Genomic DNA, 18,792 nt, shown 5'->3' on the forward strand with positions numbered 1-18,792 from the left:
CCATTCTTCAGGTCGGTGCTGGAATTGAAAAGAATCCAGTACCCGGTTCTGTTCTGGTAATATTACCAGGTATGGTCATAATGGTTACATAGAAAGGTGCTATGCCGACGTAACTCTCTCCATTAACCGACCATTCGACTCCATTACCTTTGAACACCGAACGTACATATATCACTCATTCAACCATTGGAATGACTTAGAAGAGTTTACCAGTTGCCGCGGACCCTGGTTCTGTTCGATTCGCCAGAACCGCCTCTATCATCGGTCGGTGTCGGTAAGGTGCAGGAATTCGGAGCGGAGTATGTAATGTCACGGCCTCTTCGGCAAAAACTGGCCCACTCCGGCAACGCTCCGAATCCCTGGTAAGGCGTAACCGGTGAATGGAGTGGGTGCATTTCCGATCTTGCTCTGGCCTTATGTCACTACAGGAGTATAGTCGCGCTGAATATGTTGCAAGTTACTGTGCGAACATTGACGACTGAGAGTCACAAGCGTCGGCGTCATCATCGGACAATGTGACCCCTCCGACCTCCCCCGAGAAGCAATATACGCAACAACAGCACCCCAGCCCCCATGCTGCCGCGGCAGTGCCGGAAAATGTATCATTCTTGCAATTGAATTGCAACGGAGGCAAGATCGACGAGATAGTAGATTTTATGAGTCGGAAGAACGTATTGGTTGCAGCGATCAAAGCTGGTCAACACCTTCAGACATTGCCATTGTAACGTATCCGGACAGAGTGACATATCCTGGCAAGCCGTCATTTCTTTGGGATCAAATTACCCCACCCAACTCCGCCCTCCAATTTTTTAACCATTGACCGCCCAGCCGATTTCACTACCTCTGAGCGCCGAACGTTTATCAATCAGAAGAATGCCGATTGGGTCAGCTTCAGAGAATACACCAATCGCGACTTCAGTGAACTGACACTCCCCTCAAATTTGCTAGTTGCCAAGAGGAAATTCCGAAACATCATTAACACAGCTGCCGCTCGCTTTATACCAACCGGTCGAAAACCCCAAGTATGGCCCAATTTCCCGACGCAGGCAGTGGAACTCGCAGACGAGCTTGATGGGATTCTTTGCACGGACGCCACTAACCCAAGAACCATGAAGCTGAATCTGGAAATTAACAGGACCGATGGAGAAACCATTCCAACCAGTGGTGAACAATGCATCACCAGTTTGGTCCACCGGCTGAGCGAGACCTATTGGAATAAAATCCATACCTTGAGATGGGCGAAATACCCAAAAGGTATTTACCCGTAAAATTGGATAAATACCCGGATATTTACACAATGTGCCAAATTTCATCGAATTCGGGTAATAAATGGATCTTTTATGGCCTCAATAACCTATATCGGGAGATCGGGTGGGCAGTCTAAGGGCAGCTATATCCCAATATAGTCCGATCTGAACCGCACTTCACAGAAATGAATAGGGGTCTACCAGAACTCACTGCGCTAAATTTCATCAAAATCGGATGAATAATTACCAATTTATTGCCTCAAGACTTTAAGTCTGGAGATCAGTCTATATAGCGGCTATATATAACTAAAATCCGATTTTATGAGATCAAAAGATCAGGTTTATATACAAAGAATACGAAATTATCAAAAAAAAAATGTTAAAATGTTTTCATACCCAAGATATCTGCAAAATTATAAATACCCAATAAATATCCAAAAAAGGTATTTATTGACAATTTACCCAATAAATACCCAAGCGTTGGGTATTTACCCGGTAGAAACCCATCTCTATCCATACCTGCTAGAATGCTGCTCCATCTCTATCAAGAGACTAAGATCCTTATCGTGCGAAGATATGTTGTCTAAACACTATCGTCGCACCAGCCATCCAAAACACCAACACACAGTCTGGAACTTTGAGATCTGATTTGTGTGGTATTCGTCGTCAACACGAAAAACTCAGCTGAGAGCCCAGTAGCTCCACAAGTTGTAGCGGCATCGAGTGGAGTCTCAATGAAAAGCCAGATGGCACCGGTTCTTGCTTAAATAGTGATTGTCTATGATGTTCAATATGACAAGGCGAGTTATTGGCGCCTTTAAATAACTATCGTCCATAACGTTCCCGCAGCAATAGGTCCTATGGACCGGAACGATTTCTCACTTAGCTTGACAAGGATTGCTACCTCCACATGTAAATGAGCCTACAATATCAACATCTTGTGGGCACGACTAGAAACGCGTCATATTGAATGTTTATGATCTTGAGCGAAACGATTAGCGCTATAAAAGAGAGCCTCTAGATAAACTAGCATATCAACAAGCAATAAGCAGCCACATACGGAAAGGCGTTCCAGCTTCCGCCCATATCACCTAATGAATTGCCCCCCCAAACCAGAGTAGTTATGACTCCGTTCGTTTTAATTCCTATTGGGCTACGATTGATATACTTGCTAGATGTGTGTCCCGCTTTAACAAGTCACTTGTTAATCTGTCAGTAAATCTTACTCATTGTACTATCAGATCAAATGTCACGCTTGATGAATTTGTAGCGTGCTTAAATTATCAGTAGGGAACGTGGATACGATTCCCAAGAGGCTTTAGTCTATCGCTATTATAGTATCAAAATGGACAATATTGTCCATTGCGTCTAATTAGAATAAGACTGTCCCTATAACCTTACCTAACCCAAATTACCAAGATTGGCTAGGTCACATTGTAAGAGGTTTGGGTTAGTGGGTCACTCAAGGAGGAAACCAAAGGTTTGATTGAAAATCAAGTGAAGGAAGACATCTCGAATCTTGTAACTACAATTTGGTGATAAAGACCGAATCGCTTTAAACCTTGTCCCCACATTAAATATCGACAAACACCAACTCCTTCTTATTACTTAATTATTTGCAAATGTTTTTACATCTCCCTTCCAGCTTTAAGACTGTTTTAAAAAATAATTGTATTATGCAATGAGTTTTTGGCTTTAAACGATTTATCATTTTTCCTTCACTTTGTTTTTTGGCAGCACGTGGAATGACTCAAAGAGATGTCACCACAAACAATTTTTCTGCATTTCCACATTGAACATGAGTTGGTGAAAAGTTAAGTAAAATAAAAAGAAAAAAAATTGCACTACAAATTAGTTACTATCACATTCAGTTGATTTGATTAAGACGTTCCACATGTAAAGGTCAAATTTAAACACATTTTAAACATAGAATAGGGTGGAACAACAAAAATGCAAGAGACCTAAACGAAAACAAACAATTTATTTTAATGAGTTAGTTTTCATTGTGAGGCAAAAAACCAGCCCAAACACCCCGTTAGGCAGACACACAAACTAAGCGTGAAAAAATAAATAAAAATAAAGCCGTAATCACTATTTTGTGAAGAATAATCCACAAGAGTCTTTGAACCTTCTTTTAATTTTTGTTTTTTTTTACATTTAATAGATGATAGAATATATATTAACAGACACGATTATCATGTAAACAAGCATCACCACAACAGGCTACCGATGCGCAGGGTCTACCGCAAGTATCTATGGGTTTGGCCCGTCTGTCTACCATGCAAATTAAAGGGGGAGCCACACCGGATAATTCACGTAAACGGTTTTTTCTGAAAAAATATTAAATTAAAAAATAATTGAATTGAAAACAAAATCAATCAAAAGATGTAAAAATGCATTAAGTTCGGCAGGGCCGCATTTTGGTTACCTCGGATGTATATGTAAACCCTCTTTCGCCACAATCTGGTGAAAACTGGATTACTTATGCACCCAAATTCGACACGGACATTGAGTGGTCTAATAAATATAAGTCACTGTTGAATTTTGTATTTCAAATTCAACAAAATCGGGTAATAAATAAAGCTTTTATGAGCTTCAGATCCTTAACCGACATATCGGTCTATATGACAGCTATACCTAAATACAGTCCGATCTTTACCATATTTGGGACTAAAACTACTCATTGTTTCAAATTTCAGCGAAATCGACCAAAAAATAAAGCTTTTATGGGCTTCAGACCCTTTAGCGGCAGATCACTCTGTATGGAAGCAATATCTAAATAATGTCCGATCCAAACCATATTTGGGACGGATGTCGGGAGACTGTTTAAAATTTCAACGAAGTCGGGTAATAAATAGAGCTTTTATGGGCTTCAGATCGGCAGATCGGTCTATATGGCAGCTATATCTAAATATAGTCCGATCTGAATCATATTTAGATCCTATGTTGGGAGGCGTAAAACTACTCACTGTTTTAAATTTCAGCGAAATCGGTTAAAAAATAAAGCTTTTATGGGCTTTAGACCCTTGGTCGGCAGATCGGTCTATATGGCAGCTATATCTAAATAAAGTCCAATTTGATCCATATATAGGTCAGTTGTCAAGAGGCTTAAAATAACCCACTGTTTTAAATTTCAGCGAAATCGAGTAATAAATAAAGCTTTTATGGGCTTCAGACCCTGAATCAGGAGATCGTTCTATATGGCAGCTATATCTAAATATAGTCCGATATCAACCATATTTGGGTCAGCCGTCGGGAGGCTTAAAACTACTCATTGTTTAAAGTTTCAGCGAAATTGGTTGAAAAATAAAGTATTTATGGACATTAGACCCTTTATCGGAAAATCGGTCTATATCAAATCAAAAAGACGTATCTGTGACAAATTTCAGCTCAATATCTTAATTTTTGAAGGCTGTAGAGTGGTTACAATAGACGGACAGATACGCGGACATCGTTAAATCGTCTTAGATTTTTACGACGATCCGAAATATAGGGTCTTTGTAGGGTCGGAAATTGATTTTTCGATGTGTTGCAAACGGAATGACTAAATGAATATACCACCTATCCTACGGTGGTGGGTATAAAAAGTGCATTGTTACGGAAAATTTTGTAGAAATATTCTGAGAGCCTTGCAATTTGAATAAATGTTATTTTTTTGAGATTTTACATCAAAATTAAATTCCCTACGGGAAATGGGACAGGTCCCAAACCTGTCACGGGATAGGTCCTCTGGTGGTAGGGACCGGTCCCAATTCTCGTCCCCTTACGTGGAAAAAACCTATCACTTTTATAAGGGTTTGTCGCTCGATGTGACGAATTGCCACCATTCTAACACCGTAGGAAAGGTCCTGGAACAGTTCGAAAAGGATGAGTATACTTTGCAAGTAGTTTTAAGGGCGATAACATTAGTAAGCAAATATATTTAACGGATAAGCAAAATTTAACAATAATTAAGCGACTTTTTAAAAAATATTTAAGAGTCATAAGTTATGACAATTGAATCTTTTCATTCCCTGTAAGATAAGTCCTGTGACAGGTAACTCATTCTCCAGTTTAGGACCGGTATATGTGGGACAATTGACTACACATTTCCCGTAGGGTTGGTATACAACTGTATTTTGACTCCTTCAGCATGTATTTGGGGACAAATGCCCCATAGGAACCAAAACTCAAATAAAAGGCCTTAAAGAGAAGATAACGAATATGTGTATCAAATGATAGATTTTGACGAGTGATTGATTCCTTAAATGAAAGCTATTGAGTAGGAGGTAAACCTCTTGACTCACCTAAATTCCTAAAGATTTTGTTTGCTGATTAAGCCGACTGAACTGTTTACTAATACAGCAGCCCTATGTTTGCTTAAACAGAAGTTAAGGCTGCTTTGCCATTTTCATCGGACAAAAACTGCTGTTGGAAACATTTTTGCTGTTTTGAATAGCAAATTTGGTTGAGTACAGAAGACTTCGAGCCAAATTTCAGCCACTTAGATGAAAATTGAGTCATCTATTGGCTCAACCAGTTTATTAATCAATTCGGTTCATACTCGGCACTGATGTTGGAAATTAGAACCCAAGTCGTTGTGGCAAATTTGGGGGGGGGGGGGGTAAATTCAGTTTATAGTAAGCATTAATATTGAAAATCGGAACCCAAGTCCTTCTGCCAACTTTCAGCCAAATCGGATGAAAAGTGTGGTCTGTTGGGGCTTAAGAACTGGTAATAGGTTTATATAGGGGCTATATCCAAATCTGAACCTATATGTCTCATTTGCAATCCCCAACGACCTAAATCAATAAGTATCTGTGCAAAATTTCAAGGGAATATCTTAATTCGTTCGAATTCTATTAAGATTTCGACAGACGGACATTGTTAGACTGATTCAGAATGTCAAGATGATATACTTTATAGGGTCTTAGGTCAATATTTCGAGGTGTTACAATGGAATGAAAATACGTTTTACCTAACATTTTATATTTTTCGTTATTTTTTACTTCAAAGTTTTTTTACCTTTTTTGTGCCATTTCGGTTGGTGATAATTTTTGTCCCTTTGATTTATTGAGATATTTCATCATGTCGACAGTACCTCCACCGACAACACTTTTGCCTTTATTAGCTCGTCCTACACCAGCCATGCCATGAGTTCGTCCACCAGCAATTTTCCCACCCATACCTCGAGCAAAGCCAGCATTTGCACCAACACCACCGCTGCGCCCAATTCCATCGATACCACCACGGCCGCCGACAGCTCCACTTTTGCCCACACCACCTCTTCCACCGCCTCGACCACAACCCTCATATATACCACCAGAGGGTAAAGCACCTGCCGCATAACCTCCCGGCCCATAAGGTCCAAAGACCTTACCATATCTTTCGCCTATGGCACAATTGTATAGCTTCATATATTTATTGGGTGGTTTGGGATACAACGGTGGAACATTCCAATCATTCTCCGAATACTGTGTTCCCGTATTAACCAAATTTGGTTTCTTTAGATTCTCCGGTTTTATAACACCAGCAGGAGGTGTTACACCAAAATCAAATTCTGTCTCACTATCTGTGGTGTCGGAGAGTACCAGTGACTCAGCACAAGGTGGTAAATTTCTTTTGCGTGCTTCCTTGTTGTATTGATACTCCAGACGCTTTTTGTCCAGAAAGCTGCGGCAAAAGCAATAGATAACCGGCTTATGACAAGTGCACTTTTGGAAACCCATTTCCTTTAGGCATTTTTTCAATTTTCGCATTTCCTGAGCCAAAGGACTCTTTACGACTCTGAACTCTATGGGCTGCATATTTAAATAGGGATCGGCACAATCCCTTAAAGCTTCAGCATCTTTGAGTGGTCTTAGGGTTATCAAATATTCTCCATTTTTCTTGCAGATGTGTAAAGTGGGTTTTTGAACCAGCTCCTCTTCGGGTATATCTGTACAGTTTCCGCCGCGTCGTCCATAAGCATATTTTGATACCCTTAGGGTGTCAGCAGGAAAATCTTTGAGAAAATATTTCATCAACTCTTTAATGGGTTTTCGTATGGCTCCAGGTTTCCAACCAGCTCTTACACCAGTGGCTTCAGCACTCCATAGCCAACCCATGTTGTGAGGAACATTCTTGCGACCGGCATAACCATTTATACATGTCTTATGACCCACCTGGTTGCCAGGGTATTTACGAGGAACATTGTAGTTGTAGCTAGGAAGTATTTAAAAAATTTATTTAAAAATGTATTTATACAAATTGGTCATTTGTTGTAATTTGATTCGCAAGGAATTGTCACAATATTATTCTTAGAAAAAATCTTCCCCCAAATTTTAAAATTTTGTGAAAATTTGATTTTTCTAGAAAATTTCGAAAAAATTTTTTTTCCACAGACAATTTTTTCAAAATTTTATTTTTGCAGATATTTCATTTTCTTTTTAATTTTATATCTAAGGTATGGAGATGGCGCACGACTGCGATACACGGAGAGAAAATGAACTTATTATGAAATATTATGAGAAGTTTTATTATATTAATGTTATACAAATTTTCTATGGAAAAAATGTGGTCGTTCATATAAGTTCTTATATTTAAGAAATTTTGTTTCATACATGTTAAGAAAATGTTCATAGCATTTATTGTTATTCATAATATATATAAACTTACGATATATATATATATATCATAAATGTTATGACATTGATGGCATGTTTGAGTTTTATGCAGCATGTTTCATAAGTGCTATAAAATTTTCATGGAGACGGAATTAAACATTTTTTCATAAATCATAAATATTAGTACAAAAGCATTAATATCATGAATATTTTTCTTTCTGTGTAGACATCAGGGTCTGACTGTACACCCAGAGAAGACTGAGATCTGCCTGTTTGCGGGAAGACAGAGGTGGGCCAATTTGAACGAACGATTTCAACATCCGACAAGGCAAAAAACTTGGAAGAAATTGAATAGGAAATTTAATTGAAAGTTTGGAAGCGTTCTAGAAGGCACGCAGATGTAGTCCTGAATCCGAGGAAACTTCAATGGCCAGGAATGTACTTACACCAATATTAACTTACGCCTCAATAATTTGGCGATGGTTCTAATGCTGGCGACATTTATGAGGTACTATACTTTGCATAAAGGCGGTAAACAATTCTTCCCAAAGGCGTGTTGCGGCATATCGTTTGGACTCGGCTATAGAAAGGATTTCACTTATCATTGAGCTTAAAACTTGAATGTGGTAGCACTCATTGATATGTGAAAAGTTTGCCTCTTGTCCTTAATGAACTATTCGTGGGCAAATTTGCGTTGCATTTTACTCAGAAGTTTGGTGGAAGACAATGTAGAAAATTGTGCAACATAAGGACATTACCACAAGTTCAGGGACCATGTTGTCTTGCCACAGGTGGGGCGATGAGGACCACGCTTACTAGGGCCGTGGAGACTATTCTAGATACCAAATAAAGATAAGGAAGCCACAGCGGCTATGAGACTAACTTAGACCTTACTTGAGTTCCACTGAGAGACCTTGTTACAGCGCACAATCTTGAATTGACGGAACTCTGATACTGTCAACTGTAAGTTCATGCTACTCGGTTGGATCAAAGATAGAAAACGTAGTTGGTCTGGAGGTCTGCAAAGAGGACCCAGGGACTGAGATCTGTGTTCGTCTACCCAACAATAATACGGTCTAGCGGTTGGAGTTCCGGGCGATCACGGCATGCGTGAGGTGGCACGGTGTTAACGCAAGGACATTGAGTGTGAACATCTTTACGGCAGTTAACTAACCATCAGGGCTATAACAAACAGGACGGTAAGCTTTTGAACAGTTTGGCAGTGTAAGAAAGACAATAACGCCTTCTCCGAGGGCGGACGAAAAGTCAGACAAATTGGCCATAGGGGCCAGAGAATTAATCAGTAATCTTAGTGAATGCGACACCTTTCGGTTCGACGCAGTCCGAGTTAAGGCCAAAACAGAATAAGAGCGTTGAGCTTTGGTTTTCAACGCGACGCCCTCAATGGGTTCATTTTGTTTAGGCCTTTAAGGTCCAGTATGACCCTCAGCCGTGGCAAAACAATTAGATGGTCTCATTTGAACAACAACCACAAATCATATGGCAAAATAATGGGGTAGTGAATAGCAGGTCCGCCTATGACGCTGAATGCCTGGGTTCGAATTCTGGCGAGACAATCAGAAAAAATTTTCAGTATGTAAAAATTCTCTCCAAAGAGGTGCACTGCGGCACAGCGTTCAAACTCGGCTATAAAAAGGAGGCCCCTTATCATTGAACTTAAACTTGAATCGGACTGCACTTATTAGTGAGAATTTTGCCGCTGATCCTTAGTGGAATGTTCATGGTCAAAATTTGCTTTTTGAATGTAAACACAGAACTTACATCTTAATACCGTCAAACAAGACGGCTGCTTTCAGCTGTTCGCGTGAGACCACCTTTATTAATCCACCTTGACCCTCAGCGAAGTTTTCCGTAGCAAACACATGGTAACAAAAAACTATGCATTCGTTTGGCCAATCTGCCACACTTTTTGCTGCACGCATTTACCAAAATTAAGCGTTATTTTGAAGAAATATATCCATTACGTGGTGCTAAAAATTATTAAGGCAATAGATTTCTTGCAATGAAACTAAAAAAAATATCAAATTCATTCAATGTCACCCTGTAACACAAAGCAAACCAAAATTTTTGCTTAAGATATGTCAATGCTTTTCTTATGGCAACGAAAATTTCGTTTGAGGTGCCCTTACGACAGCCCTTACGAGCGTTGGCAACAAACGAACATGCAGCACTGTGGAACAATGAAATGGTCGGCAGAAGGACGAAAAGCCTATGGAGAGATTTTGGATCGTGAGATGACGAGACTATTACTGAAAGGAATCGATTTCAATCACAAAATGTATTGATCCAATCAATTTTTTAATTGAAATTGCTTTAATCATGAAAACGATAATAAGCACCGCTTTTGAAAAAATAATTGAAAAATTATCAATTAATAAAATTCCATATTCAATTAAAAAATAATTGAAATGTTTGAAATTTTCAATTAATTTTTAAATGATCCAATAAAAAATGATTGAAATTTTTTAAAAATTCTAATTTATTTCTATATTTGGTACACAGATGTTTACCTCCTGGAACATGAACTCGAGCTCGTTGTTTGGGCAAAGGCACGTTGAAATCCCAACAAAAAAACTCCTCCTATAGATTTGTAGTTGTTGCCGTAGCAGTGTGTTGTACACTGACGCGGCAGCCCTTAGCCAACGAGGGACTGCATTGGTCTAATCCGACACTTAGAAGCAGCTGCTTCAGATTTTTCGAAATGTTAAAAATGTCGAAAAATTTATTGAACCAATTAATTAATTTTTTATTTGAAAACAATTTTACTTTCAATAAAATATTCAATTGAAAATTTTGTTGCGTTTTTTTCTGTGTAAGGCTTGTGGGGAAAATGATGAGATGGTGGAACATTTCCTATTTCAATGTCCGGCTTTTGCAGTAAAAGCACTTCGGTACTTTGGTGCGGATACAATATCAGACTCGATTTTGTGAGCAACGAGGAATTTCTGACATAAATCTCTTCGGGGATACACTTTGAATTTAGAGCACACAGAAGCCGAGTACCACATCGTTTGGGACTTTGAATTCCTATCTGTGTGGTGTTCATCGTCATGACGAAAAGATTAGCTGTCTTCTACCGGACGTGTCTGAAGTTTGCTGATAGTGGAATGCTTTATATACGGTGTAGCTGCGAGTGTAAAGTCTCAATGAGCGGGCGGGAGGCACCAGCTCTTGCTTAAATACTGAGTGCCTATGATACTCGATATGACAAGGCGAATTATTGGCGCTTTTAAATAACCAATGTTCATAACGTTCGCGCTGCGATCAGTCCTATGGACCGAAACAAGCTTGCTCACCTATTGAGCTTGACGACGATCGCTACCTCTACATACGAGTACAGAAATGTGGCTACAAAAACCACAAAAGGCTTAGGTGGACATACCATAGTGGCATAGGCCGAATTAGAACCTGCACTCTCTTTTCAACCAGGGTCCAAGTCGAGCAAATTCGCTCTAAACTTATCTCGACTCAGGAGTCGGAGTAGTACAACAATTTTAAAAAACATTCCATTTAAATATTAATAAATAAAATAAATATTGGGTTCCCCAAAAATTAATTGCGGATTTTTCATATAGTCGGCTTTGACAAATTTTTTAACAGCTTGTGACTCTGTAATTGCATTCTTTCTTCCGTCAATTATCAGCTGTTACTTTTAGCTTGCTTTAGAAAAAAAGTGTAAAAAAAGTATATTTGATTTAAGTTTATTCTAAGGTTTATTAAAAATGCATTTACATTCTTTTAAAAAATCCGCAATTACTTTTTGGGCAACCCAATACAACAAGTAAAAGCGTGCTAGGTTCGGCCGGGCCGAATCTTATATACCCTCCTCCCCCTTTCTTTGCTCTTTTTAGGGAGTCACAAATAAAGGACCATTTCCCTCTACGACGCATAGTTTAGGAGATACAGCCAATTTAAAGTTTTCAAAGTGAAATTTCGATTTTTGATGGATTTGTGGTCAAATTTCGAATTTTTGGAGGGAGTCACGACTTAAAGCCCATTTTCCTCTACGACGCCTAGTTTAGGAGATACAGCCATGATATTGGAGCTGTGTGGTTATAAACCGAATCAGGCCATACTTGGTTTAGATGTTAGATACCATAGTAGAAGTCATTGTGCAAGATTTGGCCCTATCATTTCGTATAATGGAGATCGTAGGAGAAGCCACTGTACAAAATTTCAGCAAAATCGCAAAGAATTACATATTCTAGAGTCTCAAAAAGTATAAAAGGAAGATTGGTTTATATGGGAGCTATATCAGTTCGTGAACCGATTCGGACCATAATTGGCACAGTTGTTGGTAGTCACAGCAAAGCTTCTTATACAAGGTTTTAGCCAAATCGGATTACTAAAGAATTTTGATCCCTAGAGTGTCAAGAAATTAAGACCTGAAATCGGATTATATGACAGCTATATGAAAACATAGACCGATATGGCCCATTTGCAATCCCAACTAAATTACACTAATATGACAACCTACTTACACTAACGGCCAGACGACAGACGAACAGACAGACAGACATACGGACGGGCCGACATGGCTAATTCGACTCAGAATGTCAAAACAATCGTGCTCTTAGATCAATATTTGTATGTGTTACAAACGGAATGACGAAATAAGTGTATCCACATGCGATGGAAGATGATGTATAAACAGAAAAACCCCGAGCTAAAACTGATAACAACAAAATTAAAAAAATAAAATTTCAGCGATACTTTTCTTAGAGAAACTTTTAGCAAAATATTGTTTTTGGAGAAAATGTTATTGATGTGTAGTCTTATATTATAATTTTATATTATAATTTTGTCTATATAAATAATCTCATTGATATTTTGTCTTTGGAGAAAATTGCATTGAAATTTTGTCTTTAGAAAATTTTAAGAAAAATATGAAGAAAATGTTTTCTTTTAAAAAAACTGCATTTCAAGGAAATTTTTAAGACGATATTTTATGTCTTAAAAAATTTCCTTGAAATTGTGTCATTAGATTTCATTAAAAAGTTCTTTAGAAAAATTACATTAAAATTTAAAAAAATCTTGAAATTTTGTTTTTGGAATCAACCTGGATCAAAGCCTGGAAGACTTGTCTTTTTGACAAATCCTACCGATGAGATTTTATGGGGTGCCAATGAAATCGCGATATAGGAAACCAGTTATATACTATTACAAAGCAAACACTTTTTCTGCCTGACTTAAAAATATTTTTTTTCCAATTCAAATAGAAAAAAAGAAGACGATTGTAAAAACTTACATTTTTTAAAAATGTTCCCAATTTTTTTTAAGTTAATCATTTAAATTTTTTTATCCTTCAGGAAATTATCAATATTAAAAAGAAATTCGTTTTACTCACAATTTTTTGTTTTTGCAAGCTTTTTTGGGGGTTTTAGAATACTTAGCCAAAAACTGTTTTGCCTCCGTTTCTTCGCCTTGTTTCTTACTCTGCCTTGTATGAAACGACTTTTCCTTATTCGGTTTCTCCACTGCCTTTTGAGACGATGTATGAGCAACTTTTTTTCTATTCAATGCCTTCTCACAACGAGGATCTGGTTCAAAAGTCTTCTTTTTTGGTGTTCGAATATCGTAGAGTTCTTTGAGTTCGGAAAATACTCGTGTCAGATGAGGACGACAATCTTTACTGCTTGTCCTACAGATATTGAAAGTTTCCGAGGCATTTTCGTGACATTTTCCACAATCGGAGCTTTGTTTTTGTGGTTCAGGCTGAAAGACATCTGCACATAGCTTACGAATGCGACAATAGGCACATATTTTGTTGGGCATACAGGTACATCGGCAACGAGGCTTTTCATTCTCATCATTGCAGAGACTTTGAGAGCTGGGCTGTTCAGTACAACTGGATTTTTTCTCCAAGTAGTCTTTTAATATATCATTGGCTGTAAGTTTATCGTTATAGGGTCTCTCTTCAAACGTTGGCATGGGCTTGTAGCCACACTTGGGACAGGCGGCTAATTTTGGTAGCCACGAAAGATTTTCTTTGCAAAGAGGGCAGCATCTAAGGACGAAAAATACGGAAAAATTGTAAATAAAAGCAAGTAAAAACGTGTTAAGTTCGGCTGTGCTGAACTTTTGATACCCACCACCATGGATATATTACCATATCCATAGTTATATCTAAATGGGATTGGTCTGGATCATATTCGATTTAGGTCTCGAGAACTCTAATACAAGTCACAGTTTCTGGGAAATCAAGGAATAAATCCGCTATTTATGGGATTCAGACCCTAGAAGATCGGTCTATATGGCATTTATATCTTTATAGTCTAATCTGGATCATATTTGGGTAGGATGGCGAGAGACTTAAAAAACCCGCTATTTCAAATTTCAGCGAAATCGGGTAATAAAAGTAGCTTTTATGGACTTCAGACCCTTAGTCGGCAAATCGGTCTATATGACAGCTATACCTGTATAATGTCCGATCTGAACCATATTTAGGTCAGATCAGCTGGGAGGTTTCAGACCCTTAATCGGCAGATCTGAATATAGTCCGATCTAACCCATATTTGAGTCGGATATCGGGATGCTTAAGAAAATTCACCGTTTCAAATTTCAACGAAATCGGGAAATAAATGCAGCTTCTAAGGGCTTTAGACCCTTATTGGCAGATCGGTCTATATTGCAGCCTTATCTAAATCAAGTTCGATCAGAAAAATATTTGAGTCGGATGTTGGGAGGCTTAAAACAACTCACTTTTTCCAATTTCATTAAAATCGGATAATAAATGTGTCTGTTACGGGTTTTAGACCCTAAATCGGCAGATCGGTTTCTATGGCAGCTATATCTTAATACAGTGCTATCTGATTCATATTTCAATAGATTGTCGGGAGGCTTTAAGGAGCTCACTGTTTAAAATTGTAGCGAAATCGGGTAATAAATAAAGCTTTTATGGGTTTCAGACACTTAATTTGCAGATCGGTCTATATGGCAGCTACATCCAGTTATGGTTCGATTTTGTCCGTTCAAGAACTTATCCTGCGTGCACCAAAAAGACGTCTCCGTGCCAAATTTCAGTTCAATATCTCGATTTTTGAAGTCTGTAAAGTGATTATAACCGACGGATGGACAGATACACGGACATCGTTAGGTTAAGTATAAGTGGCAGTCTGTCATCAGACTCACTTAAACGTTTTCGTCCATTATGATACCACTGGAACAGAAGAAGGAAGATGCCTTCTGACTCCTACCGTTGAACCATCCAGATCGCTTTAAAAAGCCCAACAACTTGTGAATGTTCACATCCGCTAAGTCAGACAGGTTCTCAAAGAAATGAGAACCTAAAGTGGAACCCCTTCTGACTGCCAGTGCGAGACACAAACACACAGAAGGTGTTCTATAGTCTCTTCTTCTTCGATGTCCTCACAGCTTCTGCAAAAGTCGTTACTGACAACCTTTGGATGTTTTCCGATCAGACAGTGACCTGTCATGACGGACACAATGACTGATACGCCTGTTCTAGGCAATGACGGCAAATCGGCAGACCTCTTCAAGTCTACAGCTCCCTCTTTGTGACCATCTATCATTCGTTGCCCTTCGGACATGATCCTAAAATATTAGCTTACATGTCGCTAGAGGTATACCCACAGATTCCAGTTCCCCTAGAATGTGTAAGGTAGTTCCCAGTCTCGCAAGCTCGTCCGCTTTACAATTCTCTGGGATATATCTGTGGTCCAGCACCCAGAACAGGTGACTTTTAAATTGTTCAGCTATGCTTAAGAGATCTCCGTTTTTTGTGTTCCAGTCGAAGGCGGTTTTTGCGTTCAGAAATTCGTTTTCCAGGGATTTAATGGCTGCATGGCTGTCTGATACGATATTTATGACAATCGTCATTATGACATTATATCTTAGCCATTCCGCCACACCCTTAAATGCAAGGATCTCCGCTTGATACACGCTACAGTGATCCGGTAACCTTTTCGATATGACCAGTTCTAGATCATTAGAGAACACCACAAAGCCCACCTGGTCGTCTAGTTTAGAACCATCCGTATAGATGTCTAAATAAATTCTATTACCAGGAAAATCGTAGTTCCAATCGGTTCTATCAGGAATAGTGGTACAGTAATTTTTAATCAAGTATGAATATCTCTCTTGATCTCCGAAGGCAATTATTCGGTATCGGTCCCGATACCAGCCTGCATCGTCACAAACTGGAGGAGTCCCAGGAATTTCCGCAAGAACATCGGAGTATACTGATGACGGTCCATTGACTATCCCACTCCAATTATTCCTAGATATGCAGTCCTGTTCTTCTCCCTTATCGACAATCGCCATCACCGAACTATCCCTAGCGACATTAGCATAGGTTCTTGGACCCATCTTACTATTGTTCGCCCTAGTTCTGTTAGGCATGGGATGCCCTCCAGGTGACCGCAAACTTTTGGTTGACTGCGGTGCAGTTTCCGAAAATAGACGTGTAGTCATTGGGGTAGCTTGTACAGCGAATCCCCTAGACCATTTAAGGAAGTCTCTCTCCCTATTAGTGAGAGTCTTAGGATCATTCGCACCAAGCCTCTCAATAAACGTGAGAGCAACGCGTCTTCCATCCAACTTCTTCACTTCCAACCTCTTAACTTCCAACCTCTATTCTTCCAATCTCTTAAAGTGTGTGTTGGTTTGCCGGGGAAGACCGATGACCTAGGCAAATTATAGGCATTCAAAGATAGAATAGGTTTGGTTTTGTTCCTAAGACTCGAACCAGGTGTCTTCGTCAAAAGCCCCTGCTGATCAGCCGTCTGTCGGCTACTGGAGCCTAGAGCAGCCGCTCCATTAGTGGAGGTTTCAGTAGCAGACAACATGCTACGACCTGATACCAACACCGCAGCCATTGGGTCTTTGGGGTCCATTCCAAACCCACTCCAGGGCTCTAGATCTGCCGCTCCACTGGAAACAGACGCAGATCACCAACCACGTTCGTAGCTATCCTTCAGTGACTTAAATTTTTTTTCTAAAAATAATGACAAGAACCCCCACGGACATCAATAAATCGCCTTAGAATTTTACGACGATCCGAAATATATATACTTTGTGGGGTCGGAAATGAATATTTCGATGCATTGCAAACGAAATGACAAAATTAATATACCCCCTATATGTAACAAATCTTCAGTTTACAGATAGCTCTCAAATATTTTACTTGCCTGGGCTGCACCGGAACTTGCTCAGTAAAATTCGGCGGAGAGTCCTTGTGACATAAATTAATAATATTATCTGCTGCAAATGTCCCATCCTCATCATCTGAGCAACATTGCCTTGAAGACGTGGGATTATTGGTATCTAAAGCATAAAGAATTTTTTCTCATTAAATTAATTTTTGAAGTAAGCACACAATATTAAAATAAAAGTCTCGCTAGTTATTGAGAGTAGGAGCTAATCTCTCATTACCTGAACTACTACAAGATGGAACTCTAATGCTTTCCCGAGTCCTTGATGTACACCTATTATTATGGGCATGTGCTACAAATTCCTCTTGTTGTTCGAAATTTTTACAACATGGTGTTGGTTTTTGTGGACACATCAGTGTATCAATTAACTTCTGATATTGATTGGTAACGTTCTAACAAAAAGAGATAACAATAAACATCGATTTAATGAGATCTAATGTCTTTATGTACTTACCTTCAATTCAGCACACGCTGGATCTAAGGCATTCAACACATCTGTATTTGGTACAGTTCTGCCGTTGACATCACGAAAATTGGAAAGATCCAAACAGGTGGGATGCAAAGCCTTATCTGTTTCAGAGGAAGGTATAATGCCAACTTGGGAGCAACAGCAGGCATGCTTGTCCTCACCCACCACAAATAGGATATCATTGGGATCTATAACCCTATTAGCCAACTGGGCTAAATCTTCTTGAGGACCAAATCCATCATCTTTATCGCTAGAAGAACAATAGAAATTTAAGTTTCCAGTAAAAATCTCAAATATTTTTTTAACTTACTTCCATTCCGGGCATTTGGTTTGCAAACGCACCAGCACCTCTATGGTACCATATTTCACATCTGTTTGATAATTCTTAAATTCCGACTCAAACACATGTGTCATCTCACCCTTGCGTGCAGGATCTATAAGGCGATTCAAAAAACCTTCCGGCCAGTCCAGGGCACACATACCCATATCACTGCCTTGAAATTTTATCTTTAATATTAATTTATTTTTATCCAAATCTGATCTTAATGCATGGGGATTTTCCACAAATTCCAAACTTCTGCCCGCTTTAAATTCGACAACATTAATGCGACTGGAGGTTAAGCAAAGCTCTTCCTTGTTAAATTTAGCCTCCACCACCAGTGATGAGAAATCCTGATCCACCATTGTCTTGACATCTTTGTCCGCTATATCCAAACGCACAACTATAATATCCAATATATAGCCTATCCCACCTGGGACATTTGCAGCAGCGTTAGAATTCATATTATCAAAAGTGGACTTAAGAATAATTGAAGAACAAATTTCAAACTCTATCGCAAAAATTTCGTTTTCATAAATTCAAAAATATTATAATGAAGAAATTTAATGATAAATTTCAATTTGTGTTGATAGAAATAATTTAAAGAATTTAACTGATTGAAATTTCATAGATACAAAGAGGGTAAATTAAAAAATATATATTAACCCTTAAGAGCCTAAAAATTAAAATTAATTAGCGATTCTTGTCTAGTTCCTTTAGGTCAGCACAGCCGTTTCGGTCAATAGAAGCTAATAACTTGCCTTCTACGTTCGGCTTGAGGAATAAATTTTCTGTAATGGCCAATTAAAATAAGTATAGTGTGGGTGTAAGTTATTTCAAAGTCGGCACCGAGGAAATTTTGCCTTATTGTTATATACCCTTGTTGAACAAAACTGTTTACTATTTTTGTAGCATTAAGAACATGATATTGAATTCTTATCACCAATTTTATAATTACTCAATGCAGAAGAGCGTAATA

General features: G+C 38.7%; 1 protein-coding gene across 1 annotated transcript; it reads right to left on the bottom strand.

Moving 5' to 3' along the window:
• Positions 1–3,335: 3,335 nt before the first annotated feature.
• LOC106086800 (uncharacterized) lies at positions 3,336–18,407 on the bottom strand. The gene is made up of 7 exons (XM_013251612.2): positions 17,805–18,407; positions 17,480–17,744; positions 17,246–17,417; positions 17,002–17,137; positions 13,200–13,859; positions 6,252–7,430; positions 3,336–3,577 (listed from the first exon to the last, which is right to left on the bottom strand). Exons 1-7 carry the CDS (start codon positions 18,275–18,277, stop codon positions 3,427–3,429), a joined length of 3,036 nt encoding a protein of 1,011 aa, XP_013107066.2. The 5' UTR covers positions 18,278–18,407; the 3' UTR covers positions 3,336–3,426.
• Between the last annotated feature and the right edge of the window lie 385 nt (positions 18,408–18,792).

The sequence above is a fragment of the Stomoxys calcitrans genome, chromosome 2 (assembly GCF_963082655.1).
Source record: "Stomoxys calcitrans chromosome 2, idStoCalc2.1, whole genome shotgun sequence".
In the NCBI taxonomy this organism is placed as follows: domain Eukaryota; kingdom Metazoa; phylum Arthropoda; class Insecta; order Diptera; family Muscidae; genus Stomoxys; species Stomoxys calcitrans.